This window comes from Erinaceus europaeus, chromosome 2 (genome assembly GCF_950295315.1).
Source record: "Erinaceus europaeus chromosome 2, mEriEur2.1, whole genome shotgun sequence".
In the NCBI taxonomy this organism is placed as follows: Eukaryota; Metazoa; Chordata; class Mammalia; order Eulipotyphla; family Erinaceidae; genus Erinaceus; species Erinaceus europaeus.
The window spans coordinates 6,556,450-6,580,833 of record NC_080163.1 but is presented as its reverse complement, the minus strand read 5'-3'; the positions used below and the strand labels follow the sequence as shown (position 1 = coordinate 6,580,833).

General features: G+C 50.9%; 1 protein-coding gene across 1 annotated transcript in view; it reads right to left on the bottom strand.

Annotated features, from left to right (window-relative positions):
* Nucleotides 1-18,496, bottom strand: part of BRSK1 (BR serine/threonine kinase 1) — a 44,986-nt gene extending 26,490 nt beyond the window's left edge. Inside the window, exons 1-7 of the mRNA XM_007535172.2 lie at nt 17,913-18,496; nt 16,316-16,410; nt 16,111-16,196; nt 12,176-12,316; nt 3,161-3,277; nt 3,052-3,085; nt 2,900-2,968 (exon numbers count right to left, since the gene is read on the bottom strand). Of these exons, the coding sequence (XP_007535234.2) occupies nt 2,900-2,968; nt 3,052-3,085; nt 3,161-3,277; nt 12,176-12,316; nt 16,111-16,196; nt 16,316-16,410; nt 17,913-18,048 (678 nt within the window). The 5' untranslated portion in view covers nt 18,049-18,496. The remainder of the gene's footprint in view (nt 1-2,899; nt 2,969-3,051; nt 3,086-3,160; nt 3,278-12,175; nt 12,317-16,110; nt 16,197-16,315; nt 16,411-17,912) is intronic.
* Between the last annotated feature and the right edge of the window lie 5,888 nt (nt 18,497-24,384).

Below are 24,384 nucleotides of genomic sequence, written 5' to 3'. Positions count from 1 at the left end.
AAAAGTAAATTCCAAGTGGATCAAGGACTTGGATGTTAGACCACAAGCTATCAAATACTTAGAGGAAAATATTGGCAGAGCTTTTTTCCACATAAATTTTAAAGACATCTTCAATGAAACAAATCCAATTACAAAGAAGACTAAGGCAAGTATAAATCTATGGGACTACATCAAATTAAAAAGCTTCTTCACAGCAAAAGAAACCACTACCCAAACCAAGAGACCCCTCACAGAATGGGAGGAGATCTTTACATGCCATACATTAGATAAGAGTTTAATAACCAACATATATAAAGAGCTTGCCAGACTCAACAACAAGACAACAAATAACCCCATCCAAAAATGGGGGGAGGACTTGGACTGAATATTCACCACAGAAAAGATCCAAAAGGCCGAGAAACACATGAAAAAATGCTCCAAGTCTCTGATTGTCAGAGAGATGCAAATCAAGACAACAATGAGATAACACTTCACTCCTGTGAGAATGTCAGATATCAGAAAAGGGAACAGCAGCAAATGCTGGAGAGGGTGTGGGGTCAAAGGAACCCTCCTGCACTGCTGGTAGGAATGTCAATTGGTCCAACCTCTGTGGAGAACAGTCTGGAGAACTCTCAGAAGGCTAGAAATGGACCTACCCTATGACCCTGCAATTCCCCTCCTGGGGATAGATCCTAAGGAACCCAACACATCCATCCAAAAAGATGTGTGTACACATATGTTCTTGGCAGCACAATTTGTAATAGCCAAAACCTGGAAGCAACCCAGATGTCCAACAACAGATGAGTGGCTGAGCAAGTTGTGGTATATATACACAATGGAATACTACTCAGCTGTAAAAAATGGTGACTTCACCGTTTTCAGCCCATCTTGGATGGACCTTGAAAAAATCATGTTGAGTGAAATAAGTCAGAAGCAGAAGGATGAATATGGGATGATCTCACTCTCAGGCAGAAGTTGGAAAACAAGATCAGAAAAGAAAACACAAATGGAATTGGCGTATTGCACCAAAGTAAAAGACTCTGGGGTGGGTGGGTGGGTGAGGAGAATACAGGTCCAGGAAAGATGATGAATGACATAGTGGGGGTTGTATTGTTAAATGGGAAACTGGGTAATGTTATGCATGTACAAACTATTGTATTTACTGTTGAATGTAAAACATTAATTCCCCAATTAAGAAATAAATTTTTTAAAAAAAGAAAGCAGAGTGCGAGGTCCCGAGTCTGACCCCTGGCACTGCATGTGCCACACCACAGTGACCCTTGGGGCCTCTCTCCCACTCGCTCTTGTCAATAAATGAGTGAAGCTCACACACAGAGTTAGGGCCTTGGCAAGATCTCATGAGCCAGCGAGGCCCGAGAGGACCACACCTCACCAGCCGGGCTGCGTGCACTTGATGGAATGTGACTGTTTCCTCCCGGAGGCCGGAAAGAGGCTTCTCAAAGTGGGGAATGTAAGTACCATGCTCGGGGGCCATTTAACCAGCAAAACTACCAACATGAAACGCAAAGAGAGATTCCTGGTCGTGGGCAGTCTGGGAGTCGAGCAACGGACACCAGCTTACCCGGAATAGCCAGGACCAGGAGGAACAAAAGCAGCGCGTCTCAGAGTCTCGCTTTCGGTGGGGATGGGGGTCCGCCCAGATTCCCTCCGCCCGCACAGAGCCCTCAGTGGCCAAGGAAGCCCGGAGGGTACTGACTAAGGCGCAGAGAGGTACTTTCTGTAGGGTGCAGTCTGTGAGCCGTGGGAGCGGTGAGGATAGAAACCCTGAAACAGCACCTCTGCTCAAGCCATCACACAACTGAACACACAGTGACTTTTTTTTTTTCCTGTCGTGACTGGGGTAACTGAAACCACTTGACTTTTTCAAATTGAGACAGGGATAGCAAGGGCAAAACACACCAGTGTGGAGCTTCCCGCAGTGCAGTGGGGACTGGGCTTGGACCTGAGTCACACATACGGCAAAGCAGACGCAATATCGAGCTGAGTCCCAGGAAAGGGAGCACTTCGCAAGGGGTCAGACCTTGGGCTGGCGGGGCTGTGAGGGTGAGCTAGGCGCTCACAGGCCAGCAGGCGCCAAGGTCCTGGGGCAGGGGCACGGGCAGGCTGGCACTCCTGAGCCAGTGAGTCAAGCTATTCCCTTTTCTTTTTTCCTTTCTTCTCTCTCCTTTCTTTCTTTTAAATCTTTTCATTTGATTTATTTATTACTGGATAGAGACAGAAAATTGAGAGAGGGAGGGGAGATAGAGACAGAGAGACACCTGCAGCCCTGCTTCACCACTTGTGAAGCCTTTCTTCCTGCAGGTGGGGACCAGGGGTTCGAACCCGGGTCCTTGAGCATTTTTTTCTTCCATATTTTCTCCCCTCCTTCCTTCCCTTTTTCCCCTTTACCAAATCACTACTCAGCTCTGGCTTATGGTGGGTGCTGGGCATTGAACCTGGGACCTTGGGTGTCTCAGGCATTAAAGACATTTTTCATCACCCCATGCCGTCTCCCCAGCCCTCCAGCTATTCTGGAAGGCAGTTCTCTCGGTGTCCTTCGCGGTGTTCACCGCAGTTATCAACAGGGCCTGCTACACTCTGGTTACAGCAGCTCTTCCAAGTCTGCCCAGGCAGCGTCTCAGCAAGGCAGCTGAGAGCAGCATTTCTCCAGCGCGGCCATACACTGCAACTGCCGCTTGGCCACAAGCTTGTCAGCCTTAGTGACAAGTGAGTCTCCCTGTCCCCTCCCTTTCTGGGGACCCCCGGTTTCTCACAATAGCTCCAGGCACAGAGGGGGGACCCCAGGACCCTGACTCGTAGCCCCCACCCCCCCGCATTCCCAACACCAGACAAATAGCGAGGGGCTCCCATTTGAGGAAAGTTCTAGAAACAGGGCAGGGGCGTGCGGGCAGCAGCTCACCACAAGCAAGGCGAAGAGGATGACGCCACAGCTCCACATGTCGGCCCGGCGCCCGTCGTACTTCTCGCCCTGGAAAGAGGAGGCCCAGTCACCACGCCCGCAGCCACCCTGCCCGCCCTGCCCGCCCTGCCCTGCCCCGGTGCCACACTCACCTTAATCACCTCTGGACACGCGTAGTGAGGGGACCTGGGGGCAGACAGACGGGCATGAGGCTCTGGCGGCCCCCACCCCTCCCTGGGCCCCCAGGCCGACCCGACTCACCCACAGCTGGTCTCCAGGAGGCTGTCCCCCACCTGCAGGGAGGCCATGCCGAAGTCCGCAATCCTGATGTTATTCTTCTCGTCCAGGAGCAGGTTCTCGGGCTTCAGGTCCCGGTGGCTGAGGCGGCGGGAAGCAGAGCTCAGGCCCCAGATTCCTCCCAGGAGCCCCCCACACCACCACCACCCAGAGGGGGACGCTTCTAGAAGCTTCCAGCTTGGAGATTTATTCTCATGAAGACACACAGGAGACCGGAGCCCTGCTTGGCTCTGGCTTATGGTGGTGCTGGGGAGGGGGCCTGGGAGCTGGGGCTTCGGGCAGGAGAGGCTGCTGGGCAGACCACTGTGTGGTCTCCTGGGCCCCGGAGAGCTCTCCGGGATCCTTTCTTCACGGATTCTTTCTTATTTTTTAAATTTTTGTTATCTTTATTTATTAGATAGACGGCCAGAAATTGCGAGGAAGGGGGGAAGATAGAGAGACAGAGAGATACCTGCAGCCCTGCTTCACCGCTTGCAAAGCTTTCCCCCTGCGGGTGGGGACCGGGGGCTCGAACCTGGGGCTTTGTGCATTGAAACTTGTGCGCTCAGCCAGATGCGCCAGCGCCCGGCCCCCATGTGTTCATTAACAAGAAAACTTTATTTATGGGAGTCGGGCGGTAGCGCAGAGGGTTAAGCGCACGTAGCGCAATAGGATCCCGGTTCCATCCCCCGGCTCCCCACCTGCAGAGGAGTCGCTTCACAGGCGGTGAAGCAGGTCTGTAGGCATCTCTCTGTCTCTCTTCCTCTCTACCTCCCCCTTCTCTCTCAATTTCTCTCTGTCTCTATCCAATAACAAATAAATAAATAAATAAACTTTATTTCATTTTATTAGAAAAAAGACAGAAACTGTGAGGGAAGTAAGGTAGAAAGGAGAGAGACAGAGACACCTGCAGCCCTGCCTCACCACCCGTGACGCTTTCCACTGCAGGTGGGGCTGGGGGCTTGACCCACCGGTGTCCTGTGCACAGCAATATATGCACTTAGCCAAGTGACCACCTCCACCCAGCCTGACTTATTCTTTTTTCTTTTTTGTCTCCAGGGTTATTGCTGGGGCTCGGTGCCGGCACTAGGAATCCACCGCTCCTGGAGGCCATGTTTTCCTTTTTGTTGCCCTTGTTGGTTATCATTGTTGTTATTACTGTTGTTGTTATTGCTGTCATGTTGTTGGATAGGACAGAGAGAAATGGAGAGAGGAGGGGAAGACAGAGAAGGGGAGAGAAAGACAGACACCTGCAGACCTGCTTCACCGCCTGTGAGGTGACCCCCCTGTAGGTGGGGGGCCGGAGGCTCAAACCGGGATCCTGACGCTGATTCTTGTGCTTTGTGCCATGTGTGCTTAACCCACTGCACTACTGCCTGGCCCCCGATTTATTCATTTTCCTTTTTAAAAAATGATTATTTATTGAGCCCTGGACACTGGTGTATTGGATAAAGTGTTGTATCCTCAAGTGAAAGGTCCTTAATGCGATCACCAACATCACACATGTCAAAGTGATGCTCTGGTTCTCTCCCCTCATTAATGAGAAACTAAAGACTGAGTGGTCCAGGAGGTGGCACAGTGGATAAAGCAATGGATTCTTAAGCATGAGGTCCTGAGGTCAATCCCTGGCAGCACATGTACCAGAGTGATGTCTGGTTCTTTCTCTCTCTTCCCATTTTTCTCATTACTAAATAAATAAATTCTTTTAAAAAACATTTTTTAAAACTGAAAATTAAAGATTATTATCAGGATTATTATTATTATTAGGAGGGAGAGAAGCAGAGCATCACTCTGACATCACGCAGTAGCTAGGACCGACGTCCAGGACCACACGCTCCAGGGTGCAATGCTTTACCCACTGCACCACCTCCCAGGCCACTGAAGTTTTTTTCTGTTTTAGAAAATAAACTAGAAAGGGGCTGGGTGGTGGTGCACCTGGTTGAGCGCACACATTACACTGAGCAAGGACCCGGGTTCAAGCACCTGGTCCCAACCTGCAGGGGGGAAGCTTCACAAGTGGTGAAGCAGGGCTGTAGGCGCCTCTCTGTCTGTCTATCTCTCTCTCCTCCCCTCCTCTCAATTTATAGCTGTCTTTATCCAATAAATAATAATAATAATAATGAAACTAGGTGGTCCGGGAGGTGGTGCAGTGGGTAGATTCCTGGACTCTCAAGCCTGAGGTTCAGAGTTCAATCCCTGGCAGCACATGTTCAATCCCTGGCAGCACATGTACCAGAGCCATGTCTGGTTCTTTCTCTCTTCTCCTATCTTTCTCATTAATAAATAAATAAAATATTTTTTAAAAAAAAGAAAGAAAAGACACAGTTTCAAAAAGCTGTATTAAAAAAAAAGAAACTAGAAAAACAGGTTGGGGGCTAGGCAGATAGCACAATGGTTCTGCAAGGAGGCTGTCATGCCTGAGGCTCCAAAGATCCCAGATTCAATCTCCAGCACCACCATCAACCAGAGCTGAGCAGGGATCTGGGGGTAAAAGAGAGTGTGGGGAGTTGGGTTAAGCGCATGTGGCACAAAGCGCAGGGACCAGCATAAGAATCCTGGATCGAGCCCCCGGCTCCCCACCTGCAGGGGAGTCGCTTCACAGGTGGTGAAGCAGGTCTGCAGGTGTCTGTCTTTCTCTCCCCCCCTCTGTCTTCCCCTCCTCTCTCTATTTCTCTCTGTCCTATCTAACAACGACAACATCAATAACAACAATAATAACTACAACTATAAAACAACAAGGGCAACAAAAGGAAAAATAAATAGATAAATAAATATTTTTTTAAAAAGATTGTGAAAATGCGTAGCAGTTTATATAACAGGCTTTCCGACCCCCTCTCTTTTTCTTCTTTGATTTTATGCGAGAGTGAGAGCAAGGAGGAGAAAGAGAGAGAAAAACGGAGCATCACTACGGTACGCACAGGGCTGGGGAGTGAGTTTGTAACCTCATACTGGAGAACCCAAGCCTCCATCGATGACACCACCTCCCAGGTCGCTGTGCAATAGGCTTCCATGCCTGAGGCGGGGACGTCCCAGTCTAACCTCTGACGCCACTATATGCCAGAGCTGAGCAGAGCTCTCGTTCAGAGACGGAAACTAAAGTCACTGCCGTTTAGGAGGGAGGGCTCTGGAGTATAGAACTTGTCATTTCAGGAGTCTGATCCCTGCACCACACGCTCCAGAGTGGTGTTCTGGTTTTCTCGTTAATAAATAAATGTGCCAGGAGTCGGGCGGTAGCGCAGTGGGTTAAGCACACCTGGCACAAAGCGCAAGGACCGGCTTATGGATCCCGGTTCGAGCTCCCGGCTCCCCACCTGCAGGGGAGTCGCTTCACAGGTAGTGAAGCAGGTCTGCAGGTGTCTGTCTTTCTCTCCCCCCTGTCTTCCCCTCCTCTCTCCATTTCTCCCTGTCCTATCCAACAACGACAGCAACAACAATAATAACTGCGATAAACAACAAGGGCAACAAAGGGGGGAAAAATAGCTTCTAGGAGCAGTGGATTTGTGGTGCAGGCACTGAGCCCCAACGATAACCTTGGAGGAAAAAAATCAATCAATTAATCAATCAATCAATCAATCAAAGGTGAGAAGGTAATAGCTGTAGCACACCAGACTTGCATGCCTGAGCTCCAAGAGGCCCCAGGTTCAATCCTCACACCACTTATGTGTTCTGACCTCACACTCTCTTCCACGAAAATAAATCATGGGGGTCGGGCGGTGGCGCAGGTTAAGCACATGTGGTGCAAAGCGCAGGGACCGGCATAAGAATCCTGGTTTGAGCCCCCGGCTCCCCACCTGCAGAGGAGTCGCTTCACAGGCGGTGAAGCAGGTCTGCGGGTGTCTGTCTTTCTCTCCCCCTCTCTGTCTTCCCCTCCTCTCTCCATTTCTCTCTGTCCTATCCAACAACGAACAACATCAACAATGGCAATAATAATAACCACAACTAGGCTACAACAACAAGGTCAACAAAAAGGGGAAAAAATGGCCTCCAGGAGCGGTGGATTCATGGTGCAGGCACCAAGCCCAGCAATAACCCTGGAGGCAAAGCAAAACAAAACAACAAAAAAAAAAGAAAAGAAATCATATATATATATATATATATATATATATATATATATATATATATGTAAGAGCCTGGGAGGTGGTATTGTGTCTATAGCTTTGGACTTTCAAGCATGCAGTCCAGAGTTCAGTCCTTGGTGTTGTGTATGTCAGAAGGAGTCTATGGTTATCTCTGTCTCTCGTGTCAATAAATAAATAACTGTTCACAGGAGATATGCAGAAAGAGAAGTCAGCAGAACCACCGCAGCTCATGGAATGCTGAGGATCGAACTGAAGCCTTAGGCATGCTAGTTCTATGCTCTGTGGCTCGAATCATTTTCCCAGTTGCAATAAATGTTAAAAGGAAAAAATATATATATTAAGATTACTGCAGCCTGGGACATGATGCAGTAGATAAAGTGTTAAACTCTCAAACGTGAGGTCCTGAGTTCGAGCCCCAGCATCGCATGTACCGGAGTGCTGTCTACTTCCCTCTCCTCTGTTTCATTAATCAATAAACCTTTTTTTAAAAATATATTTATTTATTTATTTATTCATGAGAAAGGAGGAGAGAGAAAGAACCAGACATCACTCTGGCACATGTGCTGCCGGGGATTGAACTCAGGACCTCATGCTTGAGAGTCCAGTGCTTTATCACTGCGCCACCTCAAGGACCACATCAATAAATCTTTTTTTAAAAATAAAGTACAATTACTGCCATCCCTAGTTGATCGCTGGGCTCTCCCTCCCGGAGGAGGCTTCGCTCTCCAGAGGACCAGGCTCAATGTCTGAATGTCTGGAGGGAGTCTGCAGTCGCCCGGGGTGTCAAGGGGCCAGTAACTGGGTCAAACTGGACCTCGGTGTGCTCGCGCCCGCCAGAGGGCAGTGCTTTGCTGCAGAGCACTGTTCAGCTCTGCAGCTGGGGACCGAACCTGGGACCTTGGAGCCTCAAGCCTCAAGCCTGAGAGCCCTCTTGCAGAACCATTTTGCTCTCTCCCCTGTCTGCAGGCTGCTTTCTGTCACTAGACATTAGCTCACTCCTGAGCCTCTCATCTTGATCCCCCTGCAGCCGCCAATCCAGCGACTGAGGCAAACAGAATGGAGAATCACGAGAGCCTCCATTTGCATCTCTGCTCAGCAAAGGGACAGGGCGCCACACAGCTGAGGGCAGCTCAGCGAGGGGAGAATAATCTTCTCTTCCTTCTTTCTTAACTGTGGTGCCAGGGAAGGAGCTCAGGACCTCGTGCATCCATGGACGATAGCTCCGAGAAGCCTCCCCAGTCCAATGTTCTATCATTTCTTAGTACATCTTTTAAACCAGAGCTTTGGTTTATGGTGGAGGCAGGAGCCTCGAGCATGAAAGTCATTTTGCAAGACCAATGGGGTTTTTCTCTGTCCCCCTCCCCACTCCACTATTACTGTGTGTGTATATAAATCTTAACAGAGCACTGTTTAGCTCTGGTTTATGGTGGTGCAGTGGTGTGGAAAACTGAACTTGGGACTTTGGAGCCTCAGGCATGAGAATTTCTTTGCATAACCGTTATGCTATCTAGCCGTGTATGTGTGTGTGTCTCTGTGTGTGTGTGTCTGTGTGTGTGTGTGTGTTAGTTAAACAAGAGCACTGGTCATAATTAATAATGTTATGATGGTGCCTGGGATTGAACCTGGGACTTTGAAGACTCAAGCATGAAAGTCTTTCCTTAACTATTATGTTATCTCCCTCACTCACAATTGGAAACTTTTGCTTTTCATAATACATTGTTATAAAAACACAAAAGCAGATCACAGATGGGGAGAAAATACTTAAGGCAAAAACCACACATTGTTAGTCTTCTTTACCACAGATTTAAAAATATATGCATGGGATAGAAATCTTGTTCCTGGAATAAATAACTTGGGCACGATTCCTAGAGAGACCTCCTGTTCCTTGAGGAAGAACACCCACAACTACTCAGTAGTAAAAAGACAAGTAACTCAAGTCACAGCGGCCAAGAGATAAGTAGACATCTCTCCAGAGCTGGACACAAAGCCAGGAAGCACATGAGAAGAAGGTCAGCATAAAGCCACTAGAGACATTCACACCGAAACCTTAGCAAGAGCTGAGGAGGCAGCATGATGGTTCTACGAAAAGACGTTCCTGGGGGCTGGGTGGGTGGTAGCACACCTGGTTGGACGCATGTGTTACAAAAAGACTTTCATGTCTGAAGCCTGAAGGTCCCACGTCCAATTCCTAGGACCACCATAAGCTAGAGCTGAGCAGGGCTCTGGTAAAATAAATAAACAAGTAAAATAATATTAATAATGAAAAAATAAATCCAGTGAGGCCAGCAGGGGCAGGTTCAAGCCCCTGTCCCCCACCTTGGGGGGTCCGCTTCATGAGAGGTGAAGTAGGTCTGCAGGCTATCTTTCTCTATATATCTCCCTTCCCCTCTCCATTGCTCTCTGTCCTGTCCAATAAAATGGAAAAAATGGCCACCAGGAGCAGCGGATTCATAGTGCCGGCACCAAGCCCCAGAGATAACCCTGGAGGCAAAAATAAATAGGAATAAAAATAAACCAATGCAAACTTAACCACAGTGAGAGGACACCGTACACTGCTAGGGTGGATGTGATCACTCAGGAGTCGGGCAGTAGCTCAGTGTGTAAGGTACAAGCCTCACAGTACATGAAGCCGGGGGCTTGATCCCTGGCATCCACGGGAGAACTGTGACAGGATCAAGAGGGCTCCATGGTTGGTGGAGTGATGCCACAGTGTGCCCCCCTCTCTCTAAAAACATCAGATAAAAGATCTGGAAGTAGCATAGTGGTTCTGCAAAAAACTCACATGCCTGAGGCTCCAAGAGCCCAGGTTCAGTCCTTAGTACTGCCATCAGCAAGAGCTGAGGAGTGCTCTGGTCTTTTTGTCTCTCTCTTTCTCTCTCATTAAAAATAATAATACTGGGAGTCGGGTGGTAGTGCAGAGGGTTAAGCACAGGTGGCGCAAAGCACAAGGACTGGGGTAAGGATCCCGGTTCGAGTCCCCTGGCTCCCCACCTGCAGGGAAGTCGCTTCACTGGCAGTGAAGCAGGTCTGCAGGTGTCTGTCTTTCTCTCCCCCTCTCCGTCTTCCCCTCCTCTCTCCGTTTCTATCTTATCCAGCAATGATGACATCAACAACAACAATAACTACAATGAAACAACAAGGGTGACAAAAGAGAGTAAATAAATAAATATTTAAAAAACTCAAAAATAATAATAATACTTAAGAAAATAAAAACAGACAACCAAGGAACAACAATATATACATACATACCAATGTATATATATGAATGAATGAATGAATGAATGAATGACTGAATGACAAGAGAAGCTACTCAGTAGTCTCGTGCCTGCACGAGACCCTGGATAATTTCCTGGTGCCATACTAAAAAAAAAAAAAAAAAAAAAAAAGTTAGGTAGCCAACTAGGAGAAGCCACAGTGAGTGAAACACCGAAATTTCAAGCACTAGGTCCTGGATTCAATCCCTAGCATCACAACTGCCAGAGTATTGCTCTGACTCATTTCACTCTCTCTCATTAATTAACTGATGAATAGATATTTTAAACATAAGGGCGGAGGGAGATTGCATAATGGTTCTGCAAAGAGACTCTCATGCCTGGGTCTCCAAAGCCTCAGGTTCAATCCCTTGCACCACAAGCCAGAGCTGAGTAGGGCTCTGGTAAAAAACAGTAACACCAACTATTGTAGTAAAATCGTAACAAACATTGATGGCATCTACAGAGACTGGGGTTCTCATGCAGCACTGGTGGGGATGTCAAAGGACGGAGCAACTCTGCAAATCTGGCACTTTCTGAAGAGGCTAAACACAGATCCCAGGTGACCCAACTTCTAGGAAGACACCGGAGAGAACAGAAAACATAGGCAGCAGACACTACAACGTGCACACAAAGACCCTCCATCCGCAGTATTCACAACAGCCGGGAGGGAGAAACACCCAAACGCCCAGCAAGTGCCGGAAAGAAAATAGAGTCCATCTGGGAGCCGGGCGGTAGCGCAGCGGGTTAAGCACACGTGGTGCAAAGCGCAAGGACCAGCATAAGGATGCCGGTTCGAGCCCCCAGCTCTCCGCCTGCAGGGGAGTCGCTTCACAGGCGGTGAAGCAGGTCTGCAGGTGTCTAGCTTTCTCTCCCCCTCTCTGTCTTCCCCTCCTCTCTCCATTTCTCTCTGTCCTATCTAACAACGATGACAACATCAATAACAGCAACAATAATAACTACAACAATAAAACAAGGGCAACAAAAGGGAATAAATAGATAGATAAATTATATATATATATATATATACATTATGCGGGGGTAGATAGCATAACGGTTATGCAAAGAGACTCTCATGCCTAAGACTCCTAAATCCCAGGTTCAATTCCCCCGTACCACCCTAAGCCAGAGCTGGGCAGTGCTCTGGTGTCTCTCTCTCTCCCCCATCTCTCTCTCTCTCCCCATATATATATATATATATATACACACACACACACACACACACACACATATAGTCCATCCACACCATGGACTACTATTCAGCCATGAAAAGGGATAGAATTCCGGCCCATGCTACAGTGTGGGTGAATCTTGAGGCATTTTCTAAGTGAGAGACAACCCCCCTACACACACACACCAGGGAAGACTGGTTATTGTCCTTCTGTTTCTGCGTGACATCCAGGAAAGTCCAGAGAGACAGGAAGCAGGCTAGTGGTTGTCAGGGGTGGGGGTGGGGTGCTGACTCTTGAGGTGAGGAAGACATTCTAAAATTAGGAAGCTGTGATGCATCATACTGTGAACATGAACATACGAAAAGCCACACAGTCACACGCTCCTGGAGGGCAATCTCCCGGGGTGTGAGTTAGAGCTCAGTCTTCTCTCAGAGGACGAACAGTGTGTGGGCCTGCCCTGTGCCCTCCAGGCAGTGGCCAGCCTCCCAGCGCCCTCACCAGATGGAGTAGCTATGGCAGAAGTCCAGCGCTGACACAATCTGGCGGAAGAACTTCCGGGCCTCCTTGGGGGTCAGCCTTCCCTTCTTTACCAAGTAGTCGAACAGCTCACCTCCAGAGACGTGCTCCAGAACCAGGTACCTGGAGGTGAGGAGAGGGCAGAGGGCTGGAAGGGATATGTGGAGGGCCAGCCCGGACTCCCTTCTGTCAGCCCCCAACCCCAGCAGAAACCACCCTATGAGTCCTGGAGAAGAGGGGGCTCCATCTCCCATGAGGCCCTGGAGAGACCCCAATGTGCCCCATCTCTGGGAAAGACTCATCCCCATGAGCCTCTGGGAAGAGGGGATTCCAATTCCCCTCAACAGACCCCATGTCAACGTTAAGGGTCCACAGTTCTATTTAGAATTTCCCTCATGAGTGGTTCGGGAGGTGGCGCAGTGGTAAAGCTTTAGACTCTCAAGCATGAGGTCCCGAGTTCGATCCCCAGCAGCACATGTACCAGAGTGATGTCTGGTTCTTTCTCTCTCTCCCTTTCTCATAAATAAATAAAATATTTAAAAAATAATAATAATAAGGGAGTAGGGCGGTAGCGCAGCGGATTAAGTGCACGTGGCACAAAGCGCAAGGACCCACACAAGGACCAGCTTAAGGATCCCGGTTCGAGCCCCCAGCTCCCCACCTGCAGGGGAGTCGCTTCACAGGTGGTGAAGCAGGTCTGCAGGTGTCTGTCTTTCTCTCCCCCTCTCTGTCTTCCCCTCCTCTCTCCATTTCTCTCTGTTCTATACAACAACGAACGACATCAACAACCAATAACAACAATAAAACAAGGGCAACAAAAGGGAATAAATAAATAAATAAATAAATATTTAAAAAAAGAATTTCCCTCATGAGACAAGGTAATTCCATAAGCGCAAGGATATCCCAACTTTCTCTACTTTTAAGATTTATTATTATTTTTTTTTTCCAGAGCACTGCTCAGTTCTGGCTTATATTGGTATGGGGGATTGAACCTGAGACCTCAGAGTCTCAGGCATGAGAGTCTGTTTGCAGAACCATTATGCATCTCCCTTGCCCTAAAATAATAATAACTACTATTATTATTATTATTATTATTATTAATTTTACCAGAGCACTGCTCAGCTCTGGCTTATGGTGGTGTGGGAGATTAAACCTGGGACCTGTGAGCCTCAGGCATGGGAGTCTGTTTGCATAACCATATGCTATCTCCCCCACCTTCAAGTTATTATTATTTTTATTTATTTATTTATTTATTTATTTATTTATCTTAACCAGAGCACTGCTCAGCTCTGGTTTATGGTGGTGCAGGGGATTGAACCTGGGACCTGTGAGCCTCAGGCATGGAAGTCTATTTGCATAACCATTATGCTATCTACCCCTGCCCTAAAGTTATTATTTAAAAAAAATTATATTTATTTATTTTCCCTTTTGTTGCTCTTGTTTTCTATTGTTGTTGTAGCTCTTGTTGTTATTGATGTCATTGTTGTTGGAATAAGACAGAGAGAAATGGAGAGAGGAGGGGAAGACAGAGGGGGGAGAGAAAGACAGACACCTGCAGACCTGCTTCACTGCCTGGGAAGCGACTCCCCTGCAGGTGGGGAGCCGGGGGCGCCAACCAGGATCCTTACACTGGTTCTTAACCAAGTGTGCTTAACCCACTGCGCTACTGCCCAACTCCCTTAAAGTTACTTTATTAAAGGTACATTTGCTTATTCACGAGAGGAGGGGAGATAACCCTCGCACATCACCCTGACACATGTAATGCCGAGACCCAAACTCAGGGCCTCGTGTTTGAGAGTCCAGTGTTTTATCCCTGCACCACCTCTCAGGCTGAAATCCCAGGTTTCCCAGATCCATGGGATGTAAGGGCCCTCTGTTCCCATCAGCCTCCAGCAAGTCCAGGTTTCTGGGGCGCAGACAATGGAACTCCATCTTCTCAGAGTCAATGACATTCTCTTGAACCTCTCCAAAAATTCCAGCCCCTGTGAGACCTTGTCTACAATTCCCGCCAGCTCTCAAGATGCCAAGACTGTAATTCCAATCAGTCTCTGGGAGAAAGATTATACTTCTCATAGATTTCTGGGAAGAAGAGATGCTGGTTCCCATTGACTGTGGGGAAACGCAAACTCAACTCCCACCATCCCAGTTGCCAGAGATTCTCTTGTCAACCCCAAAAGGGTTAACCTCACTGAACCTTCAGAAGGACTCCTAGTTATTTCAGAAGGTAAGACAACACAACCAGCACCTACAAGTCAGAGACACAAATTCTCATACAGTCCTGAGAAATAAAGACTCCTTGGGCCAAAGAGATAGCATAACGGTTATGCAAAAAGACTTGCATGCTGGAAGCTCCAAGGTCCTGGGTTCAATCCCAGGCACCACCTTAAACCAGAACTGAGGGAGTCAGGTGGTAGCACAGCGGGTGAAAAGCACGTGGCGCAAAGTGCAAAGACTGGCATAAGGATCCAGGTTCGAGCCCCCAGCTCCCCACCTGCAGGGGAGTCACTTCACCACAGGCGGTGAAGCAGGTCTGCAGGTGTCTGTCTTTCACTCCTCATCTCTGTCTTCCCCTCCTCTCTCCATTTCTCTCTGTCCTATCCAACAACGATGACATCAGTAACAACAACAATAATAACTACAACAAGAAAACAACAAGGGCAACAGAAGGGAATAAATAAATAAATATTTTTAAAAAACAATTGAGTAGCGCTCTGGTAATAAGTTAAATAAAATAAAATAAAGTAAAAGTCTTCCTTCCTAGTAGCCTCTGGAAATACAAAACCTCCACTTCTAGTAAGTTGGGATGAAACTGCTCAAATCCTAATGAATTCTTGACAAGAATCATTATAAAGAGCCCCAAATTCAAGGCAACCTCTGTGAAGTTAAAGACTACAACTCCCATCACCCCCGAGAGATTAAAAACTCATGGCACCTAGAGATTCTTAATTCCCATCAGCCATCAAGATCTCGAGATACCAATCCCATCAGTCTCTGGGAGGTTAAGTCTCAGTCCTTCAGCCCATCTCCTTGAGCTCTGGGAGCAGCCTGGGGCTCCTCTGCCAAGCAGGAACTCCCAGGGGCCCTCCCTCCCCATTGGGAAGGGGTGATAGCAGCCCCCCCTCCATCACACCTGGAGAAGCCCAAAGATTTGACTACACCTCCCGTGAGCACTGGGAGCGGGAGGACTTCCTGTTTCCTGTCTGGAGAGCCTGCTTCAGCATCCTTTGGGGAGGGTTGGAGTAGGCTTGTCCAGGGGCCTCAGGGGCGGGCGCAGGAGGCTTGGAGGGTTTCCCGATGCCCAGCCCAGCTGTCCTTTGGGTCACTAGAGTCCAGACAAAGCCCTATTGTCTGGAGCCTGGACAGCTGGCCCCCACCCCCATCCTTCCTGGGGGAGGGGGGTCAGGACTTTCAGATAGTCTTAGAAGTCCTCAGGAGGCCCATTGTTGGGGTGCCCAGCCTCAATGCCCAGAGTTAAGTTATAAGAGATGCTCCTTGGGAATGTTATGCATGTCAAACTATTGTACTTACTGTTGAATGTAAAACATTAATTCCCCCCCAAAAAAAAAAATCAGAAAAGAAAAAAAAAAAGAGAGATGCTCCTGAGTGGGGAGCTGGGGGGCAGGCAGGATTCTCTGGGGCTTGGACGGGGTCCCTTGCTCTTAGCATTTGGCTGGAAGGAGCTGGCAGAGTAAAAGCAGACTGTCTACTCTGAGTGTCCCTTGCAGTGCAGTGGGGCAGAGAAGAGGGGACAGCTAGCCTCTGCCACCCCCCTTCCCACCTCCGGCCTGACACTTAGCTTTGGCCTGTGTGGGCTCATGGGAGATCAGGGGGACACCCTTGCTCAGTGATCCAGTGGGGAAAGCTCACCCCAAGAACTTGGGGAGGACCCATGGGGACTGGGTTTCTATAATACCTACAAATATTTCTTGTTCTCGTACACGTCGTGAAGCTTGAGGACGTGGGGGTGTTCGATGAGCTTCAGGATGGCGATCTCCCGCTCTACCTGGAGCCAGGGTGGGGGCAGGGAAAGGAGGTCAGTGTGGCCCCCTCTGAAGCCCCCAAGGGCCCCCTGATCTCTGGCGAGACACACACACACACACACACACACACACACACACACACCTTCATTAGCACCGACTCTGACAGCTTCTCCCGGTTCACAATCTTGATGGCAACCTTCTGGCCCGTGATGCAATGGACCCCAAGTTTCACCAGCCCTGGGGGAGCAAGACGGACAATGTGGGGTGTGCTCCCAGAGCAGCCCCCCACTCTGGTCCCTCAGCCCCCATCCTGGCTGCCCCATGTCCTCCTCCTCCACCCACAGGCTGATTCCGGGGCCCCCAGCACCACGCTGACCTACACACTCTGCCCCAGCCCTGCTCTGGACTGTCTGACTGTCCGTGCGTGCCCTGCATGCCTTCCAGTGAGGCCCTCTGTGTGCACCATCTCTCCACCCTGTGGCTTCAAGGTTTAGTCTCTCCTCTGGCCCCCTCCTCCTCTCAGCCCATCACTTCCTGGAGCTCTGTGCTGGGGCTGCTGGGGGACCCCTGTGGACCAGCCTTACCTCTGTCGGGCTGAGAGGCTCTCACCGCTCCTCCCAACCCTGACCACCCTCCCACCTTGGTCTTCTCAGAGTGGTTGTCACTGGGCCCATGTAAACCCCAAGAGTGGGCCCCCTCAGCCAGAGACCCCCATCCTGACCTCCCGTCACCCCTCTGTCACTCCTCCAGCCTCAGAAACGGAGGTCCCCCAGCCCCTCGTCCCTCTGACCCAGGAGTCCAGACCCCTAGTTCCTCCTCTGTCAGATCCTGGGGTTCTCTAGTTTCTTCTCCCAGACTTAAGTGCCTAGATCCTCAGCCCTGCACCTCCAGCCCTCCCCATCACACCCAGGGGTCCCCCCCAGTTGCTCCTCCCTCAGACATGGTGCCCAGGCGCCCCTCACACCCAGGGGTCCCCTACCCTCTTCCCTCAGACACTGGGTCCAGGCGCCCCTCACACCCAGGGATCCCCTACCCTCTTCCCTCAGACACTGGGTCCAGGCGCCCCTCACACCCAGGGGTCCCCTACCCTCTTCCCTCAGACACTGGGTCCAGTCACCCTCGCATCCAGGGGTCCCCCAGGGCCTCCTCCCTCAGACGCTGGGTCCAGTCCCCCCTCGAACCCGGAGCCCCATCCTGGTCTCCCCCCATAGTGGGAATTCAGGTCAGCGAGGCCTCATTCCCTGGCACCAGGATGTAGGCTGGCCCTGTCCCCCTGCCCCTTTGCTACCTGGGACCTGGTCCTCAGCTTCCTGGAGCCCCAGAGCCCCTCCCCAGCCCCCCTGCCAAGGACACAGGTGCTCGGCTCTCACACAGGTCTCCGCCCACGAGGAGAGCCCCCGGCTGGAGGCTGGTGTGTTACAACAGCAGAGGACGACCCCCCTCCACAGCCAGTCCTGGGGGGCTGCCTCCTGAGCCCCACCTGCAGGAGAAGGGGGCGGCCAGGGAGACCCCAGGGCCCAGCTCCGCCGGCTGCGGGCACCCCCATGCGGGCACCTCGCCCTGGGCCGCACTGCAGCAAAGCCGCAGCTCCCAGCCCGCAGGCCCCGCGGCGCCCCGGCCCCTCGCCCGCCCGGGGACCCGCACCCTGACTCCCCTGTGCTCCGTGCCGGCTGCACCCCGAGCCCTTGGCCCTGTGGGACCCGGGGCCCCTGCGCCCCACACCCCTTCCTGAGACTCACCTGTCTGCCCTTTGCCCAGCGTCTTCTCCAGCCGATAGGGGCCCACATATTGGGCGTGCTGGGGTGGGTGTGGGTGCGGGTGCGGGAGGTGGTAGGCGGGGGAGCCCCCGCCCCCCTCCTTGGCCCCGGACGACATGGTGCCCTTGGTCCCGGTCCGACAGGCCCCCCGGCCGCCCCCCCTGCGGCCGGCCGCCCCGTCCCTCCGGTGGGGGCCGGCGACCGCTCCGTCCCGGCCCCCCCGGCCGCTCCCCACCTCTCCGGGGGTCCCCAGGGGGCTGGGCGGGGCCCCCCCAGTCGGCGGGCCGCGGAGCTGGGGGAGGGGGGGCTGGCCCGGGGGGGTCAGGCCCCGGGAGTCAGCCTGGCCCGGGGGGGCTGCGCGGCCCCCCCTCCCCAGCCGGGCCCCGGCCGGGCCCCCCCTGCCTGCGCCTCCCCCCGCCGGGGGGGTCTGGGGTGCGGGCCGGCGGATGCTGCAGGCCGAGGTCCCCCCCGCCCCCCCACGCGCCCTCTCTCCTCCGCCTCCTCCTCCTTTCCGCCTCCCCCCGCCACCTCGTCCTTTCTCTCCGGCTGGCTGACATCACCATCCGGGGACTCCGGGCCCTTCCCCAAAGTTAACCCTTTCGGAAGGGGGAGGGGGCGGGGGGGGGGCCAGGGGGCGGGCCTGTGCGCCAGGGGGACGGCGCGGAGGCGGAGGATGCGGCGGCTGGAGGGCTGGAGGCTGGAAGGATGCGGGGCTGGAGGCTGGAGGGATGGAGGGATGCGGGGCTGGAATGATGGAGGGATGCGGGGCTGGAGGGATGGAGGGATGCGGGGCTGGAGGGATGAGGGGCTGGAGGCGGGGATGGAGGGACGGAGGGATGCGGGGATGGAAGGATGCGGGGATGGAGGGAAGGAGGGATGCGGGGATGGAAGGATGCGGGGATGGAGGACGGAAGGATGCGGGGATGGAGGGATGCAGAGATGGAGGGATGCGGGGCTGGAGGGATGAGGGGCTGGAGGCGGGGATGGAGGGACGGAGGGAGGCGGGGATGGAGGAATAGAAGGATGCAGGGATTCGGGGATGGAGGGATGCGGATGCGGGGCTGGAGGGATGCGGGGATGGAGGCGGGGATGGAGGCGGGGATGGAAGGACGGAGGGATGCGGGGATGGAGGGATGGAAGGATGCGGGGATGGAGGGATGCGGATATGGAGGGAAGGAGGGATGCGGGGATGGAGGGATGGAAGGATGCGGGGATGGAGGGACGGAGGGATGCGGGGATGGAGGGATGCAGAGATGGAGGGATGCGGGGATGGAAGGATGCGGGGCTGGAGGATGGAGGGATGCGGGGATGGAGGAATATAGGGATGCAGGGATTCGGGGATGGAGGGATGGAAGGATTTGGGGATGGAGGGATGCGGGGATGAGGGATGGAGGGAAGCGGGATGGAGTGATGGAAGGATGTGGGGATGGATGGATGCGGAGATGAGGGACAGAGGGATGCGGAGACTGAGGGATGGTGGATGCAGAGATGGAGGGATGTGGAGATGTAGAGATGGAAGGATGGAGGCTTGGAGGAATATAGGGATGCAGGGATGGAGGGATGCAGGGGTGGATGGAAGCAGGCACACAGAGAGCTCTTGTCCTGGAGAACTGGGGACACTGAGACAGAGACAAGCCTTACATGGCCTGGGAGGAGAGAAAGAGCAGAGAGACAGAGATTCGAAAGCAAAGCAGAGGGAGGGATGGGTGGAAGAGGACCACCACCCAGTGGTGGTTGAAAAGACAGCAAACCCACAGAGATGGGAGAGATCCCTCTGAGAGATAGAGGGAGAAAAGCAGAGAGGTGCAGGGGTCAGCTGTGTGTGTGTGGGAAAGGTAGACCCCCTGGAGGGACAGCTGACAAGTGAGCTGGGCACACAGCGGGAGATGGACAGAGGTTTGTAGCAAAGGGAGGACAGAGAGACACAGCTGAGAGAGACAGAGAAAGTAGAGACAGGGCGGGAGAGAGGGAGGGTGGAGGAGACAGGCCCTTGGAGTGAAGGAGAATAGGAGGAAGAAGAAAGGTTCAGGAGGCAGAGAGGGAGGGAAGTGTTGGGGCTGATAGGGGAGATGGAGGGAGAGAGACAGAGGATCATAGTGGGGGAGGGGGCCCTGCACAGGTGGAGGGGAGATGGGAGTGGATTGGAGGGGCAGAGACAGAGGGAGAGAGGGGCAGAGAGAGGGATAGGAGTTTGGGCTTATTGGTCCAAGACCCTTCCTATTTTTTTTCAGCCCATCCCCCCCAAAAAAAAAAATCACTCTCCCAGTTCTCCTGTCTCCACATCCCTCCCCCCCCAGTCCCTGGTTGAGGGGATATGTTTACCGGTCACCTTGAGCAGGACCTCCACTAGAATCCTCAGTGTCCCTGGAGGGAAGGTTCCAGGTCCCTGGGCACACTTTATTTTATATTATTATTGTTATTGTTATCATTAGTAGTATTGTTAATGGGAGGCATAGGAGAAAGAGAGTCAGACTGGTACACGCCCTGCCAGGAATCAAACTTGGGACCTCAGGCTTGAGGGTCCAGTACTTTATCCACACAGCACCACCTCCTGGACTGACCTGTGGACTTTCTTAGACACCCATGCTGTCTCTGCGCTCACCTCACACGGACCCGGGTAGAATCAATCCGAAGTTCTCTTGTCCATGAATCCACACTTGCTCTGTGAGACATTCACACACACTGATTTCCACTGAGTCTATGTGGAGTCCAGACTCCTGGATCAAGTACCCAAAGGTGCTGGACACCCACTTGTAAACTCCAGCCTCCTGGACACGTGTCCTCGAGCCTCCAGTTTCCAGTTTAACCATCTGTCTCCAGAAACTGTTATCCAGTGCCTGCTCTGGAAAAGGTACTCATTGGCAGGGTTAGGGCACCCGCAGGGACCAGACCACCAGGCACCCTCCCCTTGGGGCTCCTGCTGCAGGTGATAAGCAGTGGGGCTAGGGCAACCCTGGATGCAGTACAGCAGGCAGAGTGTAGGGCTTGCCAGTATGAGGTCCTGAGTTTGATCCACAGCGCATGTATGTCAGAATGCTGCTCTGGTTCTCCCTCCATCCCTCTCTCTCTATTTATTAATAAATTAATATTAGAGTTGGAAAGATAGCATAGTAGTGATGCAAAAGCCTCATGCCTGAGGCTCCCAGGTGCCAGGTTCAATTCCCTGCATCACCAAAACCTAGAGAGCTGAGCAGGGCAAGGGTACATAGCATACTGATTATGCAAAGAGACTCTCATGTCTGAGACTCCTAAATACCAGGTTCAATTCTCCGTACCACTGTAAGCCAGGGCAGAGCAGTGCTCTGGTAAACAAACAAACAAAAAGACTGGAAACAAGGAACAAAACCATAAATAAACATTTTAAGGGCTGGGGAGACAGCATAATGGTTATGCAAAAGCCTTTCAAGCCTGAGGCTCTAAGGTCCCAGGTTCAATCCCCAGCACCACCATAAGCCAGAAATTAGCAGTGTTCTGGTCAAAATAAATAAATATTCTTAAAAAAACAAACAAACATTTTAACAAATCACAATGAAGCAGGGCAGGCTAAGTGCAGATATTACTAAACATAAGGACCTAAGTGAGGATCCAGGTTCAAACCCCAGCTTCCCACCTGGAGGGGGATGTTTCTGAAGCAGTGAAGCAGGTCTGCAGGTGTCTATCTTTCTCTCCCCCTCTCTCGATTCTCTCTGTCCTATGCAGTAAAATAGAGAAATGGCTGCCAGGAGCAGTGGATTCCTAGTGCCATGGAACTGGGGACCCTGAGAGTTGTGCTCAGATGCTGGAGCAGCTGGGAGCAGGGAGGGGACAGGAGATGTGCGGTGGGCAGGTGGGGTTCACTGTGATTTCCTTGGAGTGGGGCTCTGCATGGGGTGGGCTCATGCTGAAGCAATTTATGGACTTCTCAGAAGGTCAGTGACCTTGGAGATGGCTCAGTGGATACAGCACTGGACTCTCAGTATGAGGTGTTGCTTTTGATCCCTCAGCTTCATGTGTGCCAGTAGTGCTCTGAGTCCTTCTGTCTCCCCTTTTCATTCATAAGTATGTGAAGCATTAAAAATAACAACAACAAACAGGTGAAACACCACAGCACCAGAGCCGCCTGCGGTGTGGCATCTCCAGCGGCAAAGCCAGGCACACACACCACCCCGTGAGCCGGCTCTGTAACACTGAGGGTGTTTTCTTCGTCTTTTTTTAATTTTTATTTCTTAATCTTTATTTCCTTATTGGATAGAGACAGCCAGACATTGAGAGGGAAGGGGGCGATAGAGAAGGAGAGAGAGAGAGAGAGAGACACAGAGAGAGAAACCTGCAGCACTGCACCACTACTTTTGAAGCTTTCTCCCTGCAGGTGGGGACCGGAAGCTCAAACCTGAGTCCTTGTGCATTATAACGTGAGCTCCACCAGGTGCGCCACCACCCGGCCCCTATGGTTTTACTTTTTCTGTTTTACTTTTTAGTTGCTTATGTTTTTGTGACTGGGTGGTGGCAGTGTGCCCAGTACAGTGCACGAGTCCTCATGTGCAAGGACTGGGGTTACACTGCCCCTCCTTCCACCTTTGGCAGGTGTGGGTTATTTTATTTTATTTTATTTAAATATTTATTTCAAAGCTGTGGAGGTGGCATCATGGTTCAGCAAATGACTTTCATGCCTGAGGCTCCAAGGTCTCAGGTCCCAGCACCACCATAAGCCAGAGATGAACAGTGCTCTGGTTTTAAAATATGAAAAAAAGTATTTATTTCATTGATTAATATGAGTCTCACAGGAGAGGAGAAGAGGAAAAAAAAGAGCACACTAGCAGATCGCTTTCTCTCCTCTCCTCTCCTCTCCTCTCCTCTCCTCTCCTCTCCTTTCCTCTCCCGGATCAACTAGGAATACCAAAGGAGACCACCGGGGACCAAAACAAGACAGGACTAGAATGACCACAGGAACCCAGTAAATCACCCGTGAGTACAAACACGTGTGGCTGGTGACAGAGAGGAGAGAGGAGCCTAAGGAGGGATTAAGTGACTGCTAACAGTTCAGCAGTTTATCAGTTGAGACACCACCTCCAGTCTGCTCCACCAACAAGGGGATGACAGAATAAGGGAGAAGAGGACTCCCCAGAGACTCACCAAGTGCAACTCTGAGTCTCCATTGCTACTGCCCTCAGAATTTGAAGCAGTGACAGGGAGGGACACCAGGGGACAGAGACCTAACCAGGAAACTCAGAAGACCTATACCTCAGTGGCATAGCTGAGGGGCTATGAAAGTCTCTTTGCATAACCACTGGATTATCTCTGCCACACCCTGCTTTATCTCTTGGTCAGAAGTCAGTGATTAAGCTGAAGCCTATTGATAGTTTAAAAGCCCTCAGGCTCCCATAGCCTACAGGGAAGGAAAAAAAAGAGGCTTTTAAACCACTGAGCTCCAACTCAGAGATTTAAATACTATTAAAACAACTCTTAACTTCCGCCACTGTGAACCCTTTAATTAACTTACTTAGACACAAGTCAATCCAGGCAATAGTGATCAATAATTTGAAAAGTACTGATAAAGGAAACTCATAACATAATATATAAAATGGTTAAAACAACAAGAAAAAATATTGGAGAATCGAACCAGGACAAGAGCCCAGCTAAAAGTCCTCCAGAGGGTGAAGCACAAAACAACGAGTTCAACATCCAAACATTAGCTAAGGAAATAATAACAGGAGTGATTAAGAATTTGAAAAAATTATAATCAGAAATACAGGAACAACAAATGAGAATATGGAAGAAAATACTAATTACCTCATGGTTATTAGAGAGCTGAAAGCTGAAATCGCTAAGCTAAGAATGCAACTAGCTGAACAAGCTAAAACAGTATCAGAGCAGGGCAACAAAATAGATGAACTCCAGAAAACAGAAGAGGGCAGAGAGAATAGAATCTATGAGGCTGAAGACAGAATTAGCAAGATTGAGGATGAATTAGAGACAACTAAAAAAGAAGTAAGAGATCTCAAAAAGAGATTAAGAGATGCTGAAAACAACAACAGAGTCCTATGGGATGACTTCAAAAGAAACAATATACGCATTATTGGCATACCAGAGGAAGAAAGAGAAGGAGAGGAAGAAAGCATTTTCCAGGCCATAATAGCTGAAAATTTCTCTAGTCTAGACAACATCAAAGACATAAAGATTCAAGAAGCCCAGAGGGTACCTCACAGAATTAACCCAGACCTAAAGACACCAAGACATGTCATACTTAGAATGGAAAGGAATAAGGATAAAGAAAGGATCCTCAAGGCTGCAAGAGAAAAACAAAGAGTCACCTACTAAGGAAAATCCATAAGATTAGCAGCAGACTTCTCCATACAAACACTACAGGCCAGAAGAGAATGGCAAGATATCTATCGAGTGCTCAATGAGAAAGGCTTTCAGCCAAGAATACTATATCCTGCTAGACTGTCATTCAGACTAGATGGAGGCATCAAAA